Here is a 16491-nt window from a genome sequence, read left to right as displayed (position 1 = left end):
ATCTTTTAGTTTTTTCTTCAGGTATTTAAAAACCTGGGGGTTAATGAGATACATCTCTAACTTTCTCTTATTCTTCAACTTGTAGACATAATCTGCTGACTGTGATGGAGGGTGAGGATTGCCGCTTTCTTATATCACCTTCTTCCATTTCCTTCACCCCAATTTTGTTATGAAACTCTTTAAAAAAATTAAATTCTTAGCATTTTGATCCCTATAACATGTACAGATTTCTTACTACTGAACAAGTAATGTTCATGATTACTTTTACTTTCTTGAAAACTCTTATTTTTCCTGGAGTTAAAATGGCATCATGTAAAAGAAAAAAAAATACTCAGTTTTCTTTAAACATATGACTCTTTCAAAGCCCATGGAAGTGCTGAAAAGAGATATTTCTCCCATGGGAACCCCCCCCCTTTTTTTTTCTTGGTGGTGATCCACCCAGAGTCTCTGTGTTTCTGTTTAAGATGACAGGGACATGGGGTGCCTGGGCGGTGGCCCAGTCAGTTGAATGTCCAACTCTTGATTTCGGTTCAGGTCATGATCCCACAGTTGTGGGGTAGAGGCCAAGTTGGGCTCTGTGCTGAGTTGGAACCTGCTTAAGATTCTTTCTCTCTTTCCCTCTGCTCCTCTCCCCCACTCACATGCTCTCTCTCTCTCTAAAATAAATAGATGAGAAAAAAAAAAAAAAGATCAAAGAGACTTGAGTAGGTTTGCCTGCTAGTGGTGAGTAACCACTAGAGAAGGAGTTTGAAAATGGGAGTGGGTGGGGTTGGCCTCAATAATGAATGGCACCAAGTACTAAAGGAAGGAGGACCCAGCACAGACTGGGCTTGAGCGGAGGAAGGACACCTCTCACACTGAATGTGAGGCAAGGAGAGACACTGGGCATGACTACAGGCACAGTCCGAGGTGTGTGATTAGAAGTAGAGTGAGTCCCCTCTTGATGTTTCTTCTATGACTTGTAGAAGATGAGGTCAACCGGTGGGAATGAGGAAAGAGGTAAATGTGGTTAGAGTCTTGGGGAAAGTGGAGAAGTTGAAGGAGAGTGTGAATCAGAACCCTGTTGGCTGAGGCAACTGGTAGAACATGTTGGAGAAAAGGAGGGAGATTGTGGGCCAGTGGCCACCAGTGTGTCTGATTCTAACCAATGGCAAAGAGTTGGGTGGTCCTTGAACCAAAACATAATCAAATACCTAGGAATAAACTTAACTAAGGAGGTGAAAGACCTGTGCTCTGAAAACTATAAAACGCTGGTGAAAGATACTAAAGACGTCATAAACAAATACAAGGATATTCCGTGCTCATGTACTGGAAGAAAATAAATTGTTAAAATATCCATACTACCTGAAGCAGTCTATAGATTTAATGTAATCCCTATCAAAATACCAATGACATTTTTGTGTATTTTGTGTATATGTATATTTTTATGGTTTCAGGTCTCATATTTAGGTCCTTAATCCATTTTGAGTTTATTTTTGTGTGTGGTCCAACTTCATTCTTTTACATGTAGCTTTCCAGTTTTCCCAAAACCATTTGTTAAAGAGACTTTTTTCCATTACATATTCTTGCCTCTTTTGTTAAAGATTATTGACCGTATAATTGTGGTTTTATTTTCTGGGCTGTTTAGTGCATTCCTTTGATCTGTGTGTCTGTTTTGGGGCCAATATTGTACTGTTTTGATTACTACAGCTTTATAGTATATCTTGAAATCTGGAATAGTGATATCTCCAACTTTGTTCTTTCTCCGGATAGTTTTGGCTATTTGGGGTCTTTTGTGGTTCCATAGAAATTTTAGGATTTTGGAGGCACCTGGGTGGCTCAGTCTGTTAAGCGTCCAACTTCGGCTCAGGTCATGATCTCACAGCTCATGAGTTTGAGCCCCGCGTTGGACTCAGTGCTGACAGCTCAGAGCCTGGATGGAGCCTGCTTTGGATTCTGTGTCTCCCTCTCTCTCTGCCCCTCCCCTGCTCGTGCTCTGTCTCTCAAAAATAAATAAACATTTAAAAATTTTTGAAAAAAAAGAAATTTTAGGATTTTTGTTCTAGGTCTGTGAAAAATGCTGTCAGTATTTTGATAGGGGTTACGTTAAATCAGTATATTACTTTGGGCAGTATGGACATTTTAACAGTATTTGTTCTTTCAATACATGATCATGGAGTAGCTTTCCATTTGTGTCATCTTCAACTTCTTTCATCAGTGTTTTATAGTTTTCAGAATATAGGTCTTTCACCTCCTTGGTTAAATTTATTCCTTGGTATTTTGTTATTTTTTTGGTGCAACTGTAAATGGAACTGCTTTCTTCATTTCTCTTTCAGCTACTTCATTATTAGCGTATAGAAATAGAGTGGATTTCTGTATATTGATCTCGTATCCTGTGACCTTGCTGAAAATTTGTCAGTTTGGGTAGTTTTTTCCTGGAGTCTTTTGGGTTTCCTCTGTTTAGCAATGTGTCATCTACAAATAGTCAAAGTTTTACTTCTTCCTTACCAATTTGGATGCCTTTTATTCCTTCCGCTTGTGTGATTGCTGTAACTAGGACTTCCAGTACTATGTTAAACAATAGTGTACATCCTTGTTTTGTTTCTGATCTCAGAGGAAAAGCTCTCAGTTTTTCACCATTGAGTATGATGTTTGCTATGGGTTTTTCTTATGTGGTCTTTATTATGTTGAGGTGTGTTTCCTCTAAACCTACTTTGTTGAGAGTTTTTATCATGCATGGGTGTTGTACTTTGTCAAATGCCTTTTATGCACCTGTTGAAACGATCATTTTTTTTACCCTCTTATTGATGTAATGTATCACATTGGATGATTTGCTAATATTGAACCACCCTTGCATCCCAGGAATAAATTCCACTTGACTGTGATGAATGATTTTTTTTTTAATGTATTGTTGAATTTGGTTTGCTAATATTTTGTTGAGGATTTTTTGCCTCTGTGTTCGTCAGGGATATTGTTTTCTTTTTTAGTGGAGTCTTTATCTGGTTTTAGTATCAGGGTAATGCTGGCCTCATTGAATGAAGCTGGAAGCTTTCCTTCCTCTTCTATTTTTTGGATTAGTTTGAGAAGAATAGATATTAACTCTTCTTTAACTATTTGGCAGAATTTGTCTATGAAGTCATCTGGCCCTGGATTTTTGGTTTGGGGGAGGGCTTTTTTTTTTGTTTGCTGGTTTGTTTACTGATTCAGTTTCATTAATGGTAATCAGTCTGTTCAAATTTTCTTTCTTCCTGATTCAGTTTTGGGAAGTTATATGTTTCTAGCAATTTATCTATTTCTTCTAGGTTGTCAAATTTGTTGGCATATGATTTTTCCTACTATTCTCTTATAATTCTTTGTATTTCTGTGATGTTGGTTATTTTTCCTATTTCATTTCTGATTTTGAGTCTGTCTTCTCTCTCTGAGTCTGGCTAAAGATTTATCAATTTTATTGATCTTTGAAAGAACCAGCTTCTGGTTTCATTGATCTTTTCTTTTTTTTTTTTTAAGTTTCCATTTCATTTATTTCTGCTGTAAACTTTATTACTTCCTTTCTTCCACTGCTTTCGGGTTTTGGGTTTTGTTCTTCTTTTTCTAGACCCTTTAGGTGTAATGGTTAGGTTGTTTATTGAGATTTTTCTTGTTTCTTGAGGGAGACCTGTATGGCTATAAACTTTCCTCTTAGAACAGCTTTTTCTGTATCCCAAAGATTTTGGACTATTGAATTTTCATTTTCATTTGTCTCCATGTATTTTTTGTTTTCATCTTTGATTTCCTGGTTGAACCACTCATTGTTTAGTAGCATGTTATTTAGTCTCCATGTATTTGTATTCTTTTCAGATTTTTTCTTGTGGTTGGTTTCTAGTTTCACAGGATTGTGGTTGGAAAAGATGCATGGTATGACTTTGATCATTTTGAATTTGTTGCGACCTCTTTTGTGGCCTAACATGTCACCTATTCTAGAGAATGTTCCATGTGCACTTGAAAACAATGTGTATTCTGCTGTTTTAGGATGGAATATTCTGAATATATCTGCTAGATCCATTGGATCCAATGTGTCATTCAAAGGCACTGTTTCCTTATTGATTTTCTGTTTACATAATCCTATCAATTCATGTAAATAGGGTATGAAAGTCCTCTATATACAATACTATTATTGTATTACTATCAATTACTTCCTTTATGTTTGTTATTAGCTACTTTATGTATTTGGGTGTTTTCATGTTGGGGGCATAAGTATTTACACTTGTTATATCTTCTTGTTGTTCTCTTTATGATTACGTAGTGTCCTTCTTTGTCTCTTGTTACAGTCTTTGTTTTAATTTGTTTTGTCTCGTATAAGTATTGTTACCCCAGCTTTCTTTTCACTTCCATTTGCATGATAATGTATCTCTGTCCTTTCATTTTCTTTTTTTTTTAATTTTTTTTAACGTTTATTTATTTTTGAGACAGAGAGAGACAGAGCATGAACGGGGGAGGGTCAGAGAGAGGGAGACACAGAATCCGAAACAGGCTCCAGGCTCTGAGCCGTCAGCACAGAGCCCGACGCGGGGCTCGAACTCACGGACCACGAGATCATGACCCGAGCCGAAGTTTACTGACCTTCTTTAGTGATATACTTGGCCTTCTTTAGTGATATACTTGGCCTCCTTTTTCTTTATTTTTTGCCTATTACTAGCTTTTAAATTGTGGTTACCATTATGTTCCTATATAACATCTTACACATGTAGTAGTCTATGTTAAATTAATGGTTGTTTAAGTTTGAACCCATTCTAAAAGCACTAAATTGTTACTCCTCTGTCTCCCACATTTTAGGTATATGGTGTCATATTTCACATGCTTTTAGTTTGTGAATCCATTGACTTATTTTTATAAATATAGTTAATTTTACTGCTTTTGTGTTTCCTAGTTTTATCATTTCTGCTTGTGGTCTTCTGTTTCCACTCAAAGAGTCCACTTTAACATTTCTTTTCAGGCTGGTTTAATGGTCATGAATTCCTTTAACTTTTGCTTGTCTGAAAAACTCTCTCTTCTTCTATTCTAAATGATAGCCTTGCTAGACAGAGTATTCTTGGTTGCAGATTTTTCCATTTCAGCACTAATAATACATTATGCCACTCCCTTCTGGCCTGTAAAGTTTCTGCTGAAAAATCAGCTGATAGCTTTATGGGGTTTCCCTTTTATGTAACTATCTTCTCTTCTTTTGCTGCCTTTAAAATTCTCTCTTTATCACTACTTTTTAATTTTAATTACTACGTGTCTTGGTGTGGACCTCCTTGGGTTGATTTTTGTTGGGGGCTCTCTGTGCCTCCGCATCTGGATGTCTGTTTCCTTCCCCATATTTGGGAAGTTTTCAGCTATTATTTCTTCAAATAATTTTTCTGCCCCTTTTTACTCTCTCCTCCTTCTGGGATCCCTATAATGCGAATGTTATTATGCTTGATGATATGCTGAGTTCACTTAATCTATTTTCATTTTTTATTATATTTTCTCTCTTTCCTGTTCAGCTTGATTGCTTTCCATTACTCTGTCCTCCAGGTCACTGATCCATTCTTTTGCTTCCTCTAGTCCACTGTTTATTTCCTCTAGAGTATTTTTAATTTCAGTTACTGAGTTGTTCTTCTCTGGTTGGTTCTTTTGTACATTTTCTCACTCTTTGTCAAGGGTCTTACTGTGGTCCTCCATGCTTTTCTCACGTCCATTGAGTATCGTTAGGACCATTACTTTAAATTTGCTACCAGGCATTTTACTTACCTCTATTTCTTTTAGCTCTCTGGATGTGATTTTGTCCTTGTCTGTTTCATTCGGGACATTTCCCTCTGTCTCTTCATTTTATGAACTCTCTGGGCCTGTTTCCGTGTGTTCAGAAAGTCAACTACATCTGCTCTCGAAAGTAGTGACATTATGAAGAAGAGGTCCTGTAGTGCTCTGCAGTGCAATGTTCCCTGTTCACCTGAACCTCGTGTGTCAGGGATATCTCTTGTGTGTGATGTGCACCCTACTGTTGTGGCTGAGCCACGTTAGCCTTCAGTACAGTTGTCTGTAATGGCTCTCTTTGCCTGTTGTGGGCAGGGTTTGATCTCTGTGTTGTTACTGGGCCAGTCTGGGGTCGCCTTGGGCTTCAGTTGGCTCAGGCCAAGCACTTGCCAGAGCTGTGGTGGCACGAGACTGCAGAGCATTCTCCCTGCGATTGTCCCCGGAGAGCTTTCATTGGTGGGCAGGATCTGCAGTCAGGGCCCGTTGTCTGCCACCATTGCGCTGCTGGGACTGCAGTGCAACTTGGGGGGGGGGGGGTCAAATTGAGATGGTGCTGACCCTTGTCAGGGGTGGTTGCACACTGCCATGCTTGGTGTGCCCCTTGGAATGGACTACTGAGAGTGTGCTGGAAAGTGTGAGTCTACAGGAGAACACGGGGATGGGGTGCACAGTGTTAGAAAGGTTTGTGCTGGTCTGCTTCAGGAGGAGGTCAGGGTGGAGGGGGCAGGTCTGCAGGAGAATGTGGGGAGGCACGCTGCTAGTAAGCTAGGTAGAGAGTATTTGTGCTGAGCTTATTCCTGCAGGTATCTGTGTATCTTGGCTGGGGGAGAGGGAAGGGAAATGGTGCCTGCCAGCCTCTTTGTTTCTTGGACAAGTCTCCCAAAGGCCCCTCCAGCGCAGGCACGAAGATTAACAAACACATCTCTCTCCCGTACACCCAGGTGTTTTTCAAACGCTGCTTCTGTGCTGTATCTCAGCAGGGCAGTATATTATGCTGTTTCTTTAAGGGCCAGGATTTAGTTTCCATCATCCTCTGGCTCCCCCAGAGCCAAGCCCGCTGATTTGTAAAGTTTCAAGTGTTAAAAGCCCCACGAGTGATAAGAACTCGTGAAGTTAGGCCCCTATGGTTTTCAAAGCCAAATATTATGGGGATTCATCTTCCCAGTGTGCTGACAGCACAGAGCCCGACATGGGGCTTGATCTCACAAACCGTGAGATCATGACCTGAGCCAAAATCAAGAGTCAGACGCTTAATCGACTGAGCCACCTAGGCGTCCCAAAACCTTTGTAATTTCTTGAGTGTTGGGGGTAATCGGAGTGCCTTACACAAAGCTTCCGATATTATAAGCCTCTAGAATCTCTGGAAAGATCACTGTGTCTTGTTGCGTGCTAATGAGAAGACTGGTGGCTGGGGGCTCCTAGGTAGCTTCAAGATGGGGATTGGTGGAAAGCATAGTTACAGGGTTGGGATTTCCAGCCCCACCCCTGGTCTACAGGGGAGAAGCGCAGGGAAATTGAGTTAATAATCACACGTGATAAAGCCTATGTGATAAAGTCTCCATAAAAGTCCCTAAACTGTGGGGTTTAGAGAGCTTTGGAGCTGGTGAACATGCTCGGTGTGCCTGGAAAGGGCATGGAAGCTCTGTGCTCCTTTCCACATACCTTGCCCTAGGCACCTCCTCCATTTGGCTGGTTGTGGGTCGTTTCCTTTCTAATAAGTGGGCAATAGTAGGTAAAAGGAGCTTTCCTGCGTTCTGTGAGCCATTCTAGAAAACTACCAATCCTGAGGAGGGTGTTGTGGGCACTCCTGATTTCTAGCCAGTTGGCCAGAAGTGTGGGAGGCCTAGATTTGTGACTGCCACCTGAAACTGGGGAGAGGAAGTCTTGTGGCACGGAACCCTTAACCTGTGGGGTCTGTCCTAACTCCAGATAGTGTCAGAAGCGGTGTGAGTAGAGAGAAATTGTGTTTTTCCCTGGAGTGTCCTGTGGGCAGCGTAAGGCCAGCGTGGGTCGTATAGTGGCGAGCATAGCCGCCCTCTGTGAACAACGTAAGGACGTTGGAGCGTTTTAGGCGAGGGAAGGACATTTTTAGATTTGCATTTTAAAATACCTCTCTGGCTCCATGTGGCGAGTGCTTTGTAGTAGGGTAAGAATGGAAGCGAGGAGGCCATCACAGGAGCCGAGGGAGAAGAGGTGTGAGTTGGGTCTAAGGGGCTGGCAGCGGAGAAGAAAAGTAGATAGAGTCAAGAGATTGTGTAAGATGTAAAATTGACACAACTCAGACGTTCCTTGCTTCGATGTGAATGTTAAAATATCTTCCTGAGTATTTTCTTGAATCCTTTATATCTTATCTATTGGCACTGCTTCTAATCAAAGGTACGTAACTCCCTCCTCATTTCTTCTAACAATAACAGAACAACACAGCTGCCATTTGAGTGGTTTGCAGCGAGTGCCATTCCAACTTCCGCTTGTTGCTTCCTTGCATCTTGACTGCAGCCCTGTGAGGCGGGCACTATTACCGCCCTTATTTTAGAGCAGAAGGAATGAGGAATACAGGGGGCAAATAGCCTCTCCAGGTTTACATAAGGTCACATGGGGCAGGTGTAGCCGCTGGGCTTGGAACCCATTTCTTCACAGGCTCCAGCCAAGTCCCTTGGTACCTGTGAGCAGATTACTGCGGCCACCTCTGAGTGTCCCCTACCCTCCAGTCTCTCTTCCTGCCCATTTTCACCACACTACCAGGCAAAATCTTTCCATCACTCCGTTTCCATCCTTCTGCTTTCTTCTGCCTTTTTTTTTTTAAAGGTTTATTTATTTTTGAGAGAGAGAGAACACAAGCAGGGGATGGGTGGGGGGGTGGGGGGCGTACAGAGGATCTGAAGTAGGCTCTGTGCTGACAGCAGCGAGCCCGATGTGGGGCTCAAACTCACGAACTGTGAGATCACGACCTGAGCCGAAGTTGGACGCTCAACCGACTTAGCCACCCAGGTGCCCCCTTCCTTTTGCCTTTTAAAAAAAAATTTTTTTTAACGTTTATTTATTTTTGAGACAGAGAGAGACAGAGCATGAACGGGGGAGGGGCAGAGAGAGAGAGGGAGACACAGAATCGGAAGCAGGCTCCAGGCTCTGAGCCATCAGCCCAGAGCCCGACGCAGGGCTCGAACTCACGGATGGCGAGATCGCGACCTTAGCTGAAGTCGGCCGCTTAACCGACTGAGCCACCCAGGCGCCCCTGCCTTTTTAATAAAATCCTCAAGTGTCTGACTTCAGGGCCATCTATAATCTGACCTGCTCTCCCAATCCAATCTTTCTCACTTTTGTGGAGGAATTTAATAAAGGTATGCATTTATTTCATTTTAGCTGTTTATGTAATTTAGCTATCTTACCAGTCTGCAGTTTGGTCTGAGTTGGGAGTTGCACTGTGGTAATAAAAATTAATGCTAGGCTTTCCTTTAGAATCTTACCAAAAAGCAATAAAATTTTCATTCATTTTGTGAGTGTTTTTCCCCTGAGGTAAGAGATGTTTGTGATTATAGGCCCCAGAACACAAGAACCAACATCTAAGCAAAGGTGTTCCTAGAAAGAGACTATTTGCAGCAATAATTCTGGGGGAGCCCATTACCCCTGACTACCTGTATCTCAGCTAAATATGGAGCCTTGGGGACCCTGCTGTGTTTCATCATCAATCAGTTATCATGACTACAGGGGAACTAGGGAAATCTTCCAAAGGTCCCCTGGAAAGCAGAGGTGACGGAAGTGTGGCCTGAGGTTGTGTGGGAGCTCAGGACCTGTGCTACGGTGCAGGGAAACCAGGCGTTCTGACATTTTGTGGAAGAACTTGGAGTGATTCTCAAAGGATGCCGGGAAGCAGACGGTCCTGGCACCAGACTCTTGGAGGAAAAACCTGGTAAGAGGATCCGCGTTTGCTGACTCAGAGCCCAGTTCTGACAGGGAGGAGCCACAGGACTGTTTGAAAAGTGACAAATTCCTGTCACACAGACAGAAACCTATTGCATGCGGAGGGAGGCAGCATACCATGGCACCTCATGCTGGTGTAGAGGGTGGCGACATGGTACTTGTGTAACTTATCCAAATTTGGACACTTTGAGAATCAAAAAAGTGCTAGAGTTATTCCATTTGTATCGGACATTATAAAATGCAGGGCGGCTTCATAGAAATTCCTGGAACTATGAGAAATCTGCGTCCTCTTTGTGTACACATGGAAAGAGAACAGGCCCTCTGCTGTCCCTTCTCAAAAGGGCAGTAGTTCCATCACGAGGGACACAACCTCGTCCAGCTCTAATCACTTCCCAAAGGCCCCTTCTGCGCATCCCATCACACTGGAGGTGAGGGTCTCAGTACAGGCATTCAGGGGACGCCATAGCAGTGCTGGATGGGAGGCCTATTGTTGGGAATTCTTGGGTCCCTTGTTTAGATCCCAGGCCTAGAGTCACGTGGAGCTGGTCTGGAATCCTGCCTCTGCCATTCCCTAGCAAAGTGTCCTCCGGCAAATTACTTAACCTTCGTGAACTTTTACTCATCTGACGAAGGGGGATTAATACACGTATCTGTCTCAAGGCATCGCTACAAGAGTTAGATGAGTTACCCTATGTGAAGCCGTTGGCACAGAGCACAATTATGAGTATCACGCGTTATCAATATATTTGTACATAATAAACATATGCATATTTATTCATAAATGATATACTATGTATACATGCTGCCTAAATGTGTAGATATTCATAAACATGGGGGGGGGCAACCCTTTGAATTTGGAAAATAGCGGATTTTCTCTTCTAAAGTATTTAGATTCAGAATCAGAGAAACTTAGTAATTATAACACATGGCGGGCGGCGGCGGGCGGGGGAGGCACGTGGGTCGTTAAAATTTAAAGACAAAGCTTGCCCTTTGATAACAAAATTAAGAAAAATGAGCCTGTCGCTAATGTAGCTGGCCGGCTGAGGTACCTGGGCAATGCAGTTGTGCTGAGTCTCCCAGGAGCCTGTAAAACCTGAAATGTTATCTGTGGATGTAGGGAGGGTGAGGAAAAGGGAGGTGTTGCCTGTTGAGGGGAAAGGTCCCACTTGGTCAGCTTGCCTGAGCCCAATTCTGTGATCTGCAAACAATCTTACAATTGGTCATTTGGTTCTTCTCTCCCCGCCTGGTACCAGGAAGGCGGTAACCTAGGCTGGGTGCACATTGTCTTGGCACTAAGAAGAGATTACCCTCCACCCCTCTGTATTACTAATATTCTGACTTGTATAGTAGGCTTAGGACACAGAAAATGATTTGAGTGACTCTTGTCTCCGTTCTCCCCAGGAGAATACGTAACCACTGCCATTCTCAATGCCTAGGAGAGAAGTGAGCTCCTTGCCTACAGTGAATGTGTTGGTGCATTCGGGTTTAATCCTGTTGTAGAGTTGGGATGAGAGAGGCTCTGACCTGAATCAGCCTCCCAGAGATGAGGCAGTCCTGCGGACCCACAGCATCCCATTTGGGAGGTGCTAAAAACAGCCTTCTGCCAGATGCAACTGCCCCGCGAGGCTCAGCTGAGCGGCCACTGGCCGTGCCTCCTCCTGGGGTCCCCCGCTCTGTGGTCACTGAACATCAACTCCAGCTTCACACTTTCCTCCACTCTGAAGGCTTTCCAGTGTCTCTAGCCTGTCCTTGACATTCCAGAACATTTCATCCAAGAACTTCACAGGTCCCCAGATTTGCAGTAGTCTCTAGCACATAGGTATCCCCTTGCAGAATGCATAAATGTTAGCAAAGGAGGGCTGAGCTGGGAGTGCTGGCCCTCAGGTGGATGCTTACTCACCTGATAGTGACATGCTTCTTCATTCAGAAGACTTTTTTTTTTAATTTCTTTTAAAGTTTATTTGTTTATTTTGAGACAGAGTGAGTGAGCAAGGGAGGGGCAGAGAGAGAGGGAGAGAGAGAGAATTCCAAGCAGGTTCCACACTGTCAGTGAAGAGCCCAATGCGAGGCTCGAACCCACAAACCATGAGGTCGTGACCTGAGCCGAAATCAAGAGTCAGACGCTTAACCAACTGAGCCCCCCAGGCGCCTCCGTTCAGAAGACTTTTATGGGACTTTTAGGGATACCTGGAAATATTCAAAGTGAAAATTAAAATCTGAGATTCCCCAGGGTCAGGTGGATGATTTTATCAAAAGCTTTTTTTTTCCTAAAATGGATGCCTTGTTGTTTATTTGAAAATTATTCAAGCGGCATGTCATTGCTTCGTCTCGGCCCCTCCACACCCCTCCTCACCCCAACACATCCATCAAAACACCATCCCCCAAATCTCTGCAGTCAGCTCTGTGTGTTTCTGGGTAATGTATGCCCTGAGGGCCCAAATAGAGGAAGCTACTGACTTTTCCTGCTCCGTGTACCCCATTGAAGGGACTTGGGGGGCTCACTGTGCTTTCCCTTTGCTTGCAGGACACATTTAGCATCACGATCAAGACAGCGGCTCTGGATATATTTCTGCCTGATGGAAGGAATATTCAAATCGAAATTCTAACGTCAGATACTGCTGAAAGAGTTCTAGAGGTAAACTTTGTCTCAACTCCAGCTCCAGAACTGAATTCAGGAATCATTCTGTTTGAGGGCAGGGACTAGGATAAGGTTACCTTCCAGAAGCTTCCTGCCTATCATTTTACTCTGGATGATGTATCTGTAGAGACGCTGGATTTTCTGGGAGACTGACCAAGGAATCTGAGCTACAACTTATCCTCCCGGGCATCTTTGGTTTTACTCTCCCCGTGGGCATCAACTTCCCAGACATCTTTTAGGCCCTTCCTAATACGGCTGTCAGTTTTCTGGGACTCAGCCAAAGATGTGCCCTGGAGATATGCCAAGTGCTTTATTATGGGATGCCCTCATAGTTGGACGCAGGAAGGGGAGTGGAGTCCAGATGAGTCTGAAACAGGCTGTATCCAGGTAGGCTGGTGACAGGTTCTGGCAGAGTGACAGCAGATTTCTCGAAGGCTGGAGTAATTGTCCCTCCTGTCCCACAGGAAACCAAAACTCCAGCAGGTCTAATTCTGCATCCAGAGGGCCAGACCTGAGTTTAAGCTGGTTTGTGAGGACTCTGAAGACAAGACACAGAGACTGTCCGCCCCGTCTTTAGATGTGGCTAATACCAGCTCTGTCCCTGGGGCCTTTCCTCCCTACCCTGGGTTTCAAGGGAACACGAGCTTCTCACACCCGCATACTGCTCCCAGGTCCTTTTTCTTTGGAGGGTGTTAGTTCTAATCCTCTAGAGAAGTATGTGCGGGAAAATATAAAGTTATAAACAGGTGGAAGTGAGAAAGTTTCTAGGGGCCTTCCCAAGGACAGAATGTTCTTGCACTGGGGACATGGTACCTGACACCTTCTAGTAGGAAACGAGCCATCCCTGTTGGGCTCCCAGCCCTCAAGCCCACCTTTACCTGAGACCATGGGGTGGGGGAGCCTCCTCCCTGAAACACGGCTCCTCTTTCCAGCCTGGAGGTTCAAGAAGGCCCATGCCCTCCTGGCCTCCAAAGAGCAGTTTTGTCCCCAGGCTAGGAAACATCCCTTCTCTGGGGTCTTTGCTCTGCCCAAGAGTGATCATTTTTGACCTTCCTTCCTACAAAAGTCACTGCACACAACCTTTTTTGGCTCCTGTATTGCTGGCCTCATTGAATGAGATCTGCAGCCACCTCATTCCTGAGGCCATCCATTGAGAAGTTACCCTAGGGTCCCCTTCCGTCACCCCCTGACTCCCAAATCCTACTAATCTTGTGCCCCAAGTCTTTCTCCTGATAATTCCTGTCTCCCCATTTCCTCCTCTCCATCCTTATCCTAGTTTGAGCCCTCATTTCTCAGCTAGATTTCGATAGCAGCCTCCAAACTAGTCCCTGCTTCCAGTCTTGCCAACCTTCTACCCTGGCTTCCAGAGTGATATCTCTAAAAAAGCATCAAAGGCCCTTGCTGCTTAATGCCTCAGGGGATTTATCCCCCAAAGCCCCCCAAACACAAAAACATGGTTCCGTAAATTGCCTTCCCAGGACCTGCACAGGGGGAGGCTGCCATAGCGAAGGAGGAGGGCAGTAAGTCTATGGTTCCACAATACTATCTTTTTTGCTCAGTTTCTCTCGTAACAAGGAGCAGAAGTTTAACAACGTACGTTCGTGATCTCAGACAATTATACCTTCCCTGTTCTAATCACACCGACTTGTGAGACATTCAAACCCCAGACACTGACATCATTAGCATCAAATAAGTTTACCTGGAGGTGAGCAGGTACCAAAGTGAGCAGTTGGTCAGGCAGACACGTGACTTCTCTTCCAGGCGCTGGGAGATTCTCCAGCTTGCATAAAAATATAATTTAAATTTTGTAATCGAGAATCATTTTGGGGGGGGGGGCGCCTGGGTGACTCGGTGAAGTGTCCGACTTCGGCTCTGCTCATGATCTCATGGTTCATGGGTTCAAGCCCTGTGTCAGGCTCTCTGCTGTCAGCCCAGAGCCTGCTTTGGATCCTCTGCCCGACCCCCACCCCCGCTGCCCCTCCTCCACTTGTTCTCTCTTTCCCCGCCCCCCAAAAAAACCTTAAAAAAAAATCATTGTTTACATCTCCTCAAGCATACTTTCCTCCACCCTCCACCTCCCTGCCATCCTGCTGGGTTTCTTAAGGACCAGCAACAAGATAAAATCTCTTTCGGGGGGTTTTACACATTTGTGCTAACGTGGTTTTGCTGATGGTGCTTATGTTTTGAAATCTCCTTAACGTTTGCTAAGAAGACAATATCATTGTGTCTCTTTTTTGTCCATGCTTACTCCTCTCGAAAGAAGGTATGTGTGTTTATGTCCTTATAAATGAAAAAGCCTTCTCCATTCTTTTCCCTACTCCTTTATCTGCCCTAGCATGTAAGCTTGCTGTTTTCCCTGAACGGATCCGAGAAGAGAGTAATCAGTCTGAAGGGACGTGGCTCATCCTCTAGGAAAAGATGTCTTTGCAATCTGTTACTTACCAGCACACACTCACCCTTGCACACACAGGGGCGCTGTGTTTGGTGTGGGGTGTCTGCAAGGGCATGGGGAAGGGTGAGATAGGAAGCAGGCGAACGGGGATGCGCCTTGAGTGAATGTCGTAAAACATTCCCGGGCCCTGCCTTATTTTCAAAGCTATGCCGAGCACACCCACTCATATCATGCACCTAGTAAGACTGCCTCATGAGGCAATTTACAGATCTCTGACAAGAAAAGTGCCCCCTTGGAGCCTGGTGTTTGTACGACTGCCACCTTGAGAACCCGGAGCCATGGTTAAAGCATCAGCTCACACCCCTGGCTGTGGAGGTGAAATCCTCGAGTGTTGCAGAGGTGATCTAGTGAATTCAGAGTGTGCAAACAAAGAAGTCACGCTGCAGCCCAGGCTTAAGTGGGGGGCGGGGGTGGGTGAGGAAGGGGAGAATCTGTGGTAGCATGGACATTCCTGCTAAGGAAAGGTGAGTGAATATAAAACATTATGACGTTACAGCCTCATGACCCGCTGGTAGAAATAAAACCGTGGGTGTTGAAATGAAAGCCGTTTGATGTAAAGGTCAGGAAGGAATAGGAAAGGAGAGCAGCCTGTGCCTGGGATCCGAGGTTGTGCTGAGCAAATGGCGTGTAAATTAGACTTGACCGTCACAGGAGGTGCCAGACAGAAGGGGGCCGGGGCGGGGGGGGGGCAAAGGTGGCCAGTAGCTTGTACACTTTTCTATGGCAGCCAGTTGGCGGGAAACATCTCTTCTCTGAGAATCCAGCCCGCAGGAAGGTAAATTGGGGTGAGGGCCCCAGGGGCAGGTATCACAGAAGGACAGATGTTCGTGGAGAATGGCTGGTGCCCTCCGGTGGATTATAACGACCAAACTATCTGGGAGATACATCCCTGTCCCAGGTGGGACAACCAGCCTCAGCGGAGGCCAGGTTCATGTCCATAGTGTTGGAGCTGATTTTTATTTTCTTCACTCTAATTTTTTTGATTTCTAAATTTTCTAAAATCAATGTTATCATTTTTAGATTCAGAAAAGATTCCCTTTTTTTAAAAGTTTTTATTTATTTATTTTCGAGAGCGAGTGTACTTGGGGGAGGGGCAGAGAGAGAGAGGGAGACAGAATCCTAAGCAGGTTCTGAGCTGCCAGCACAGAGCCCGATGCGGGTCTTGAACCCGCAAAACCACGAGATCTTGATCTGAGCCGAAACCAAGAGTCAGCCGCTTAACCGACTGAGCCACCCAGGCGCCCCTGGAGAAGATTCCTTTTAATATCTGCAGCCCATTAAAGCACTTTCTATTGATGTTTACAGGCAATTTATTATTTTTTTTTTTTAACATTTATTTATTTTTGAGACAGAGGGAGACAGAGCATGAGCAGGGGAGGGTCAGAGAGAGAGGGAGACACAGAATCTGAGACAGGCTCCAGGCTCTGAGCTGTCAGCCCAGAGCCCGATGCGGGGCTCGAACTCACGGACCGCGAGATCATGACCTGAGCCGAAGTCGGACGCCCAACCGACTGAGCCACCCAGGCGCCCCTACAGGCAATTTCAAATTCTGCATATCATGGTAAGCATGGCAGACACTCTCCCAACTCCCCACCCCCCCGACCCTTTTCTTGTCTTTGTTTATTTCTCAAGGTGGTGTCACACAAAATTGGACTGTATCAGGAGCTCTTGGGCTACTTTGGCCTCTTTCTCATTCGGTTTCGCAAAGAGGGCAAGCTCTCTGGTAAGGAAAGAAGGAATGCAGGGCAGC

At 44.7% G+C, this 16491-nt stretch overlaps 2 protein-coding genes across 2 annotated transcripts in view; one reads left to right on the top strand and one right to left on the bottom strand.

The window, feature by feature from the left end:
- LOC122211306 (translation initiation factor IF-2-like) overlaps nucleotides 1-16491 on the bottom strand; it is a 70812-nt gene that overhangs the window by 10385 nt on the left and 43936 nt on the right. The window lies entirely within an intron of this gene.
- The window catches only part of SNX31 (sorting nexin 31), a 68370-nt gene that overhangs the window by 19565 nt on the left and 32314 nt on the right, over nucleotides 1-16491 (top strand). Inside the window, exons 5-6 of the mRNA XM_042924453.1 lie at nucleotides 12176-12286; nucleotides 16374-16464. Of these exons, the coding sequence (XP_042780387.1) occupies nucleotides 12176-12286; nucleotides 16374-16464 (202 nt within the window). The remainder of the gene's footprint in view (nucleotides 1-12175; nucleotides 12287-16373; nucleotides 16465-16491) is intronic.

The sequence above is a fragment of the Panthera leo genome, chromosome F2 (genome assembly GCF_018350215.1).
Source record: "Panthera leo isolate Ple1 chromosome F2, P.leo_Ple1_pat1.1, whole genome shotgun sequence".
NCBI lineage: Eukaryota > Metazoa > Chordata > Mammalia > Carnivora > Felidae > Panthera > Panthera leo.
The sequence above is the reverse complement of the archived record's forward strand: the minus strand, read 5'-3'. Positions and strand labels throughout refer to the sequence as shown.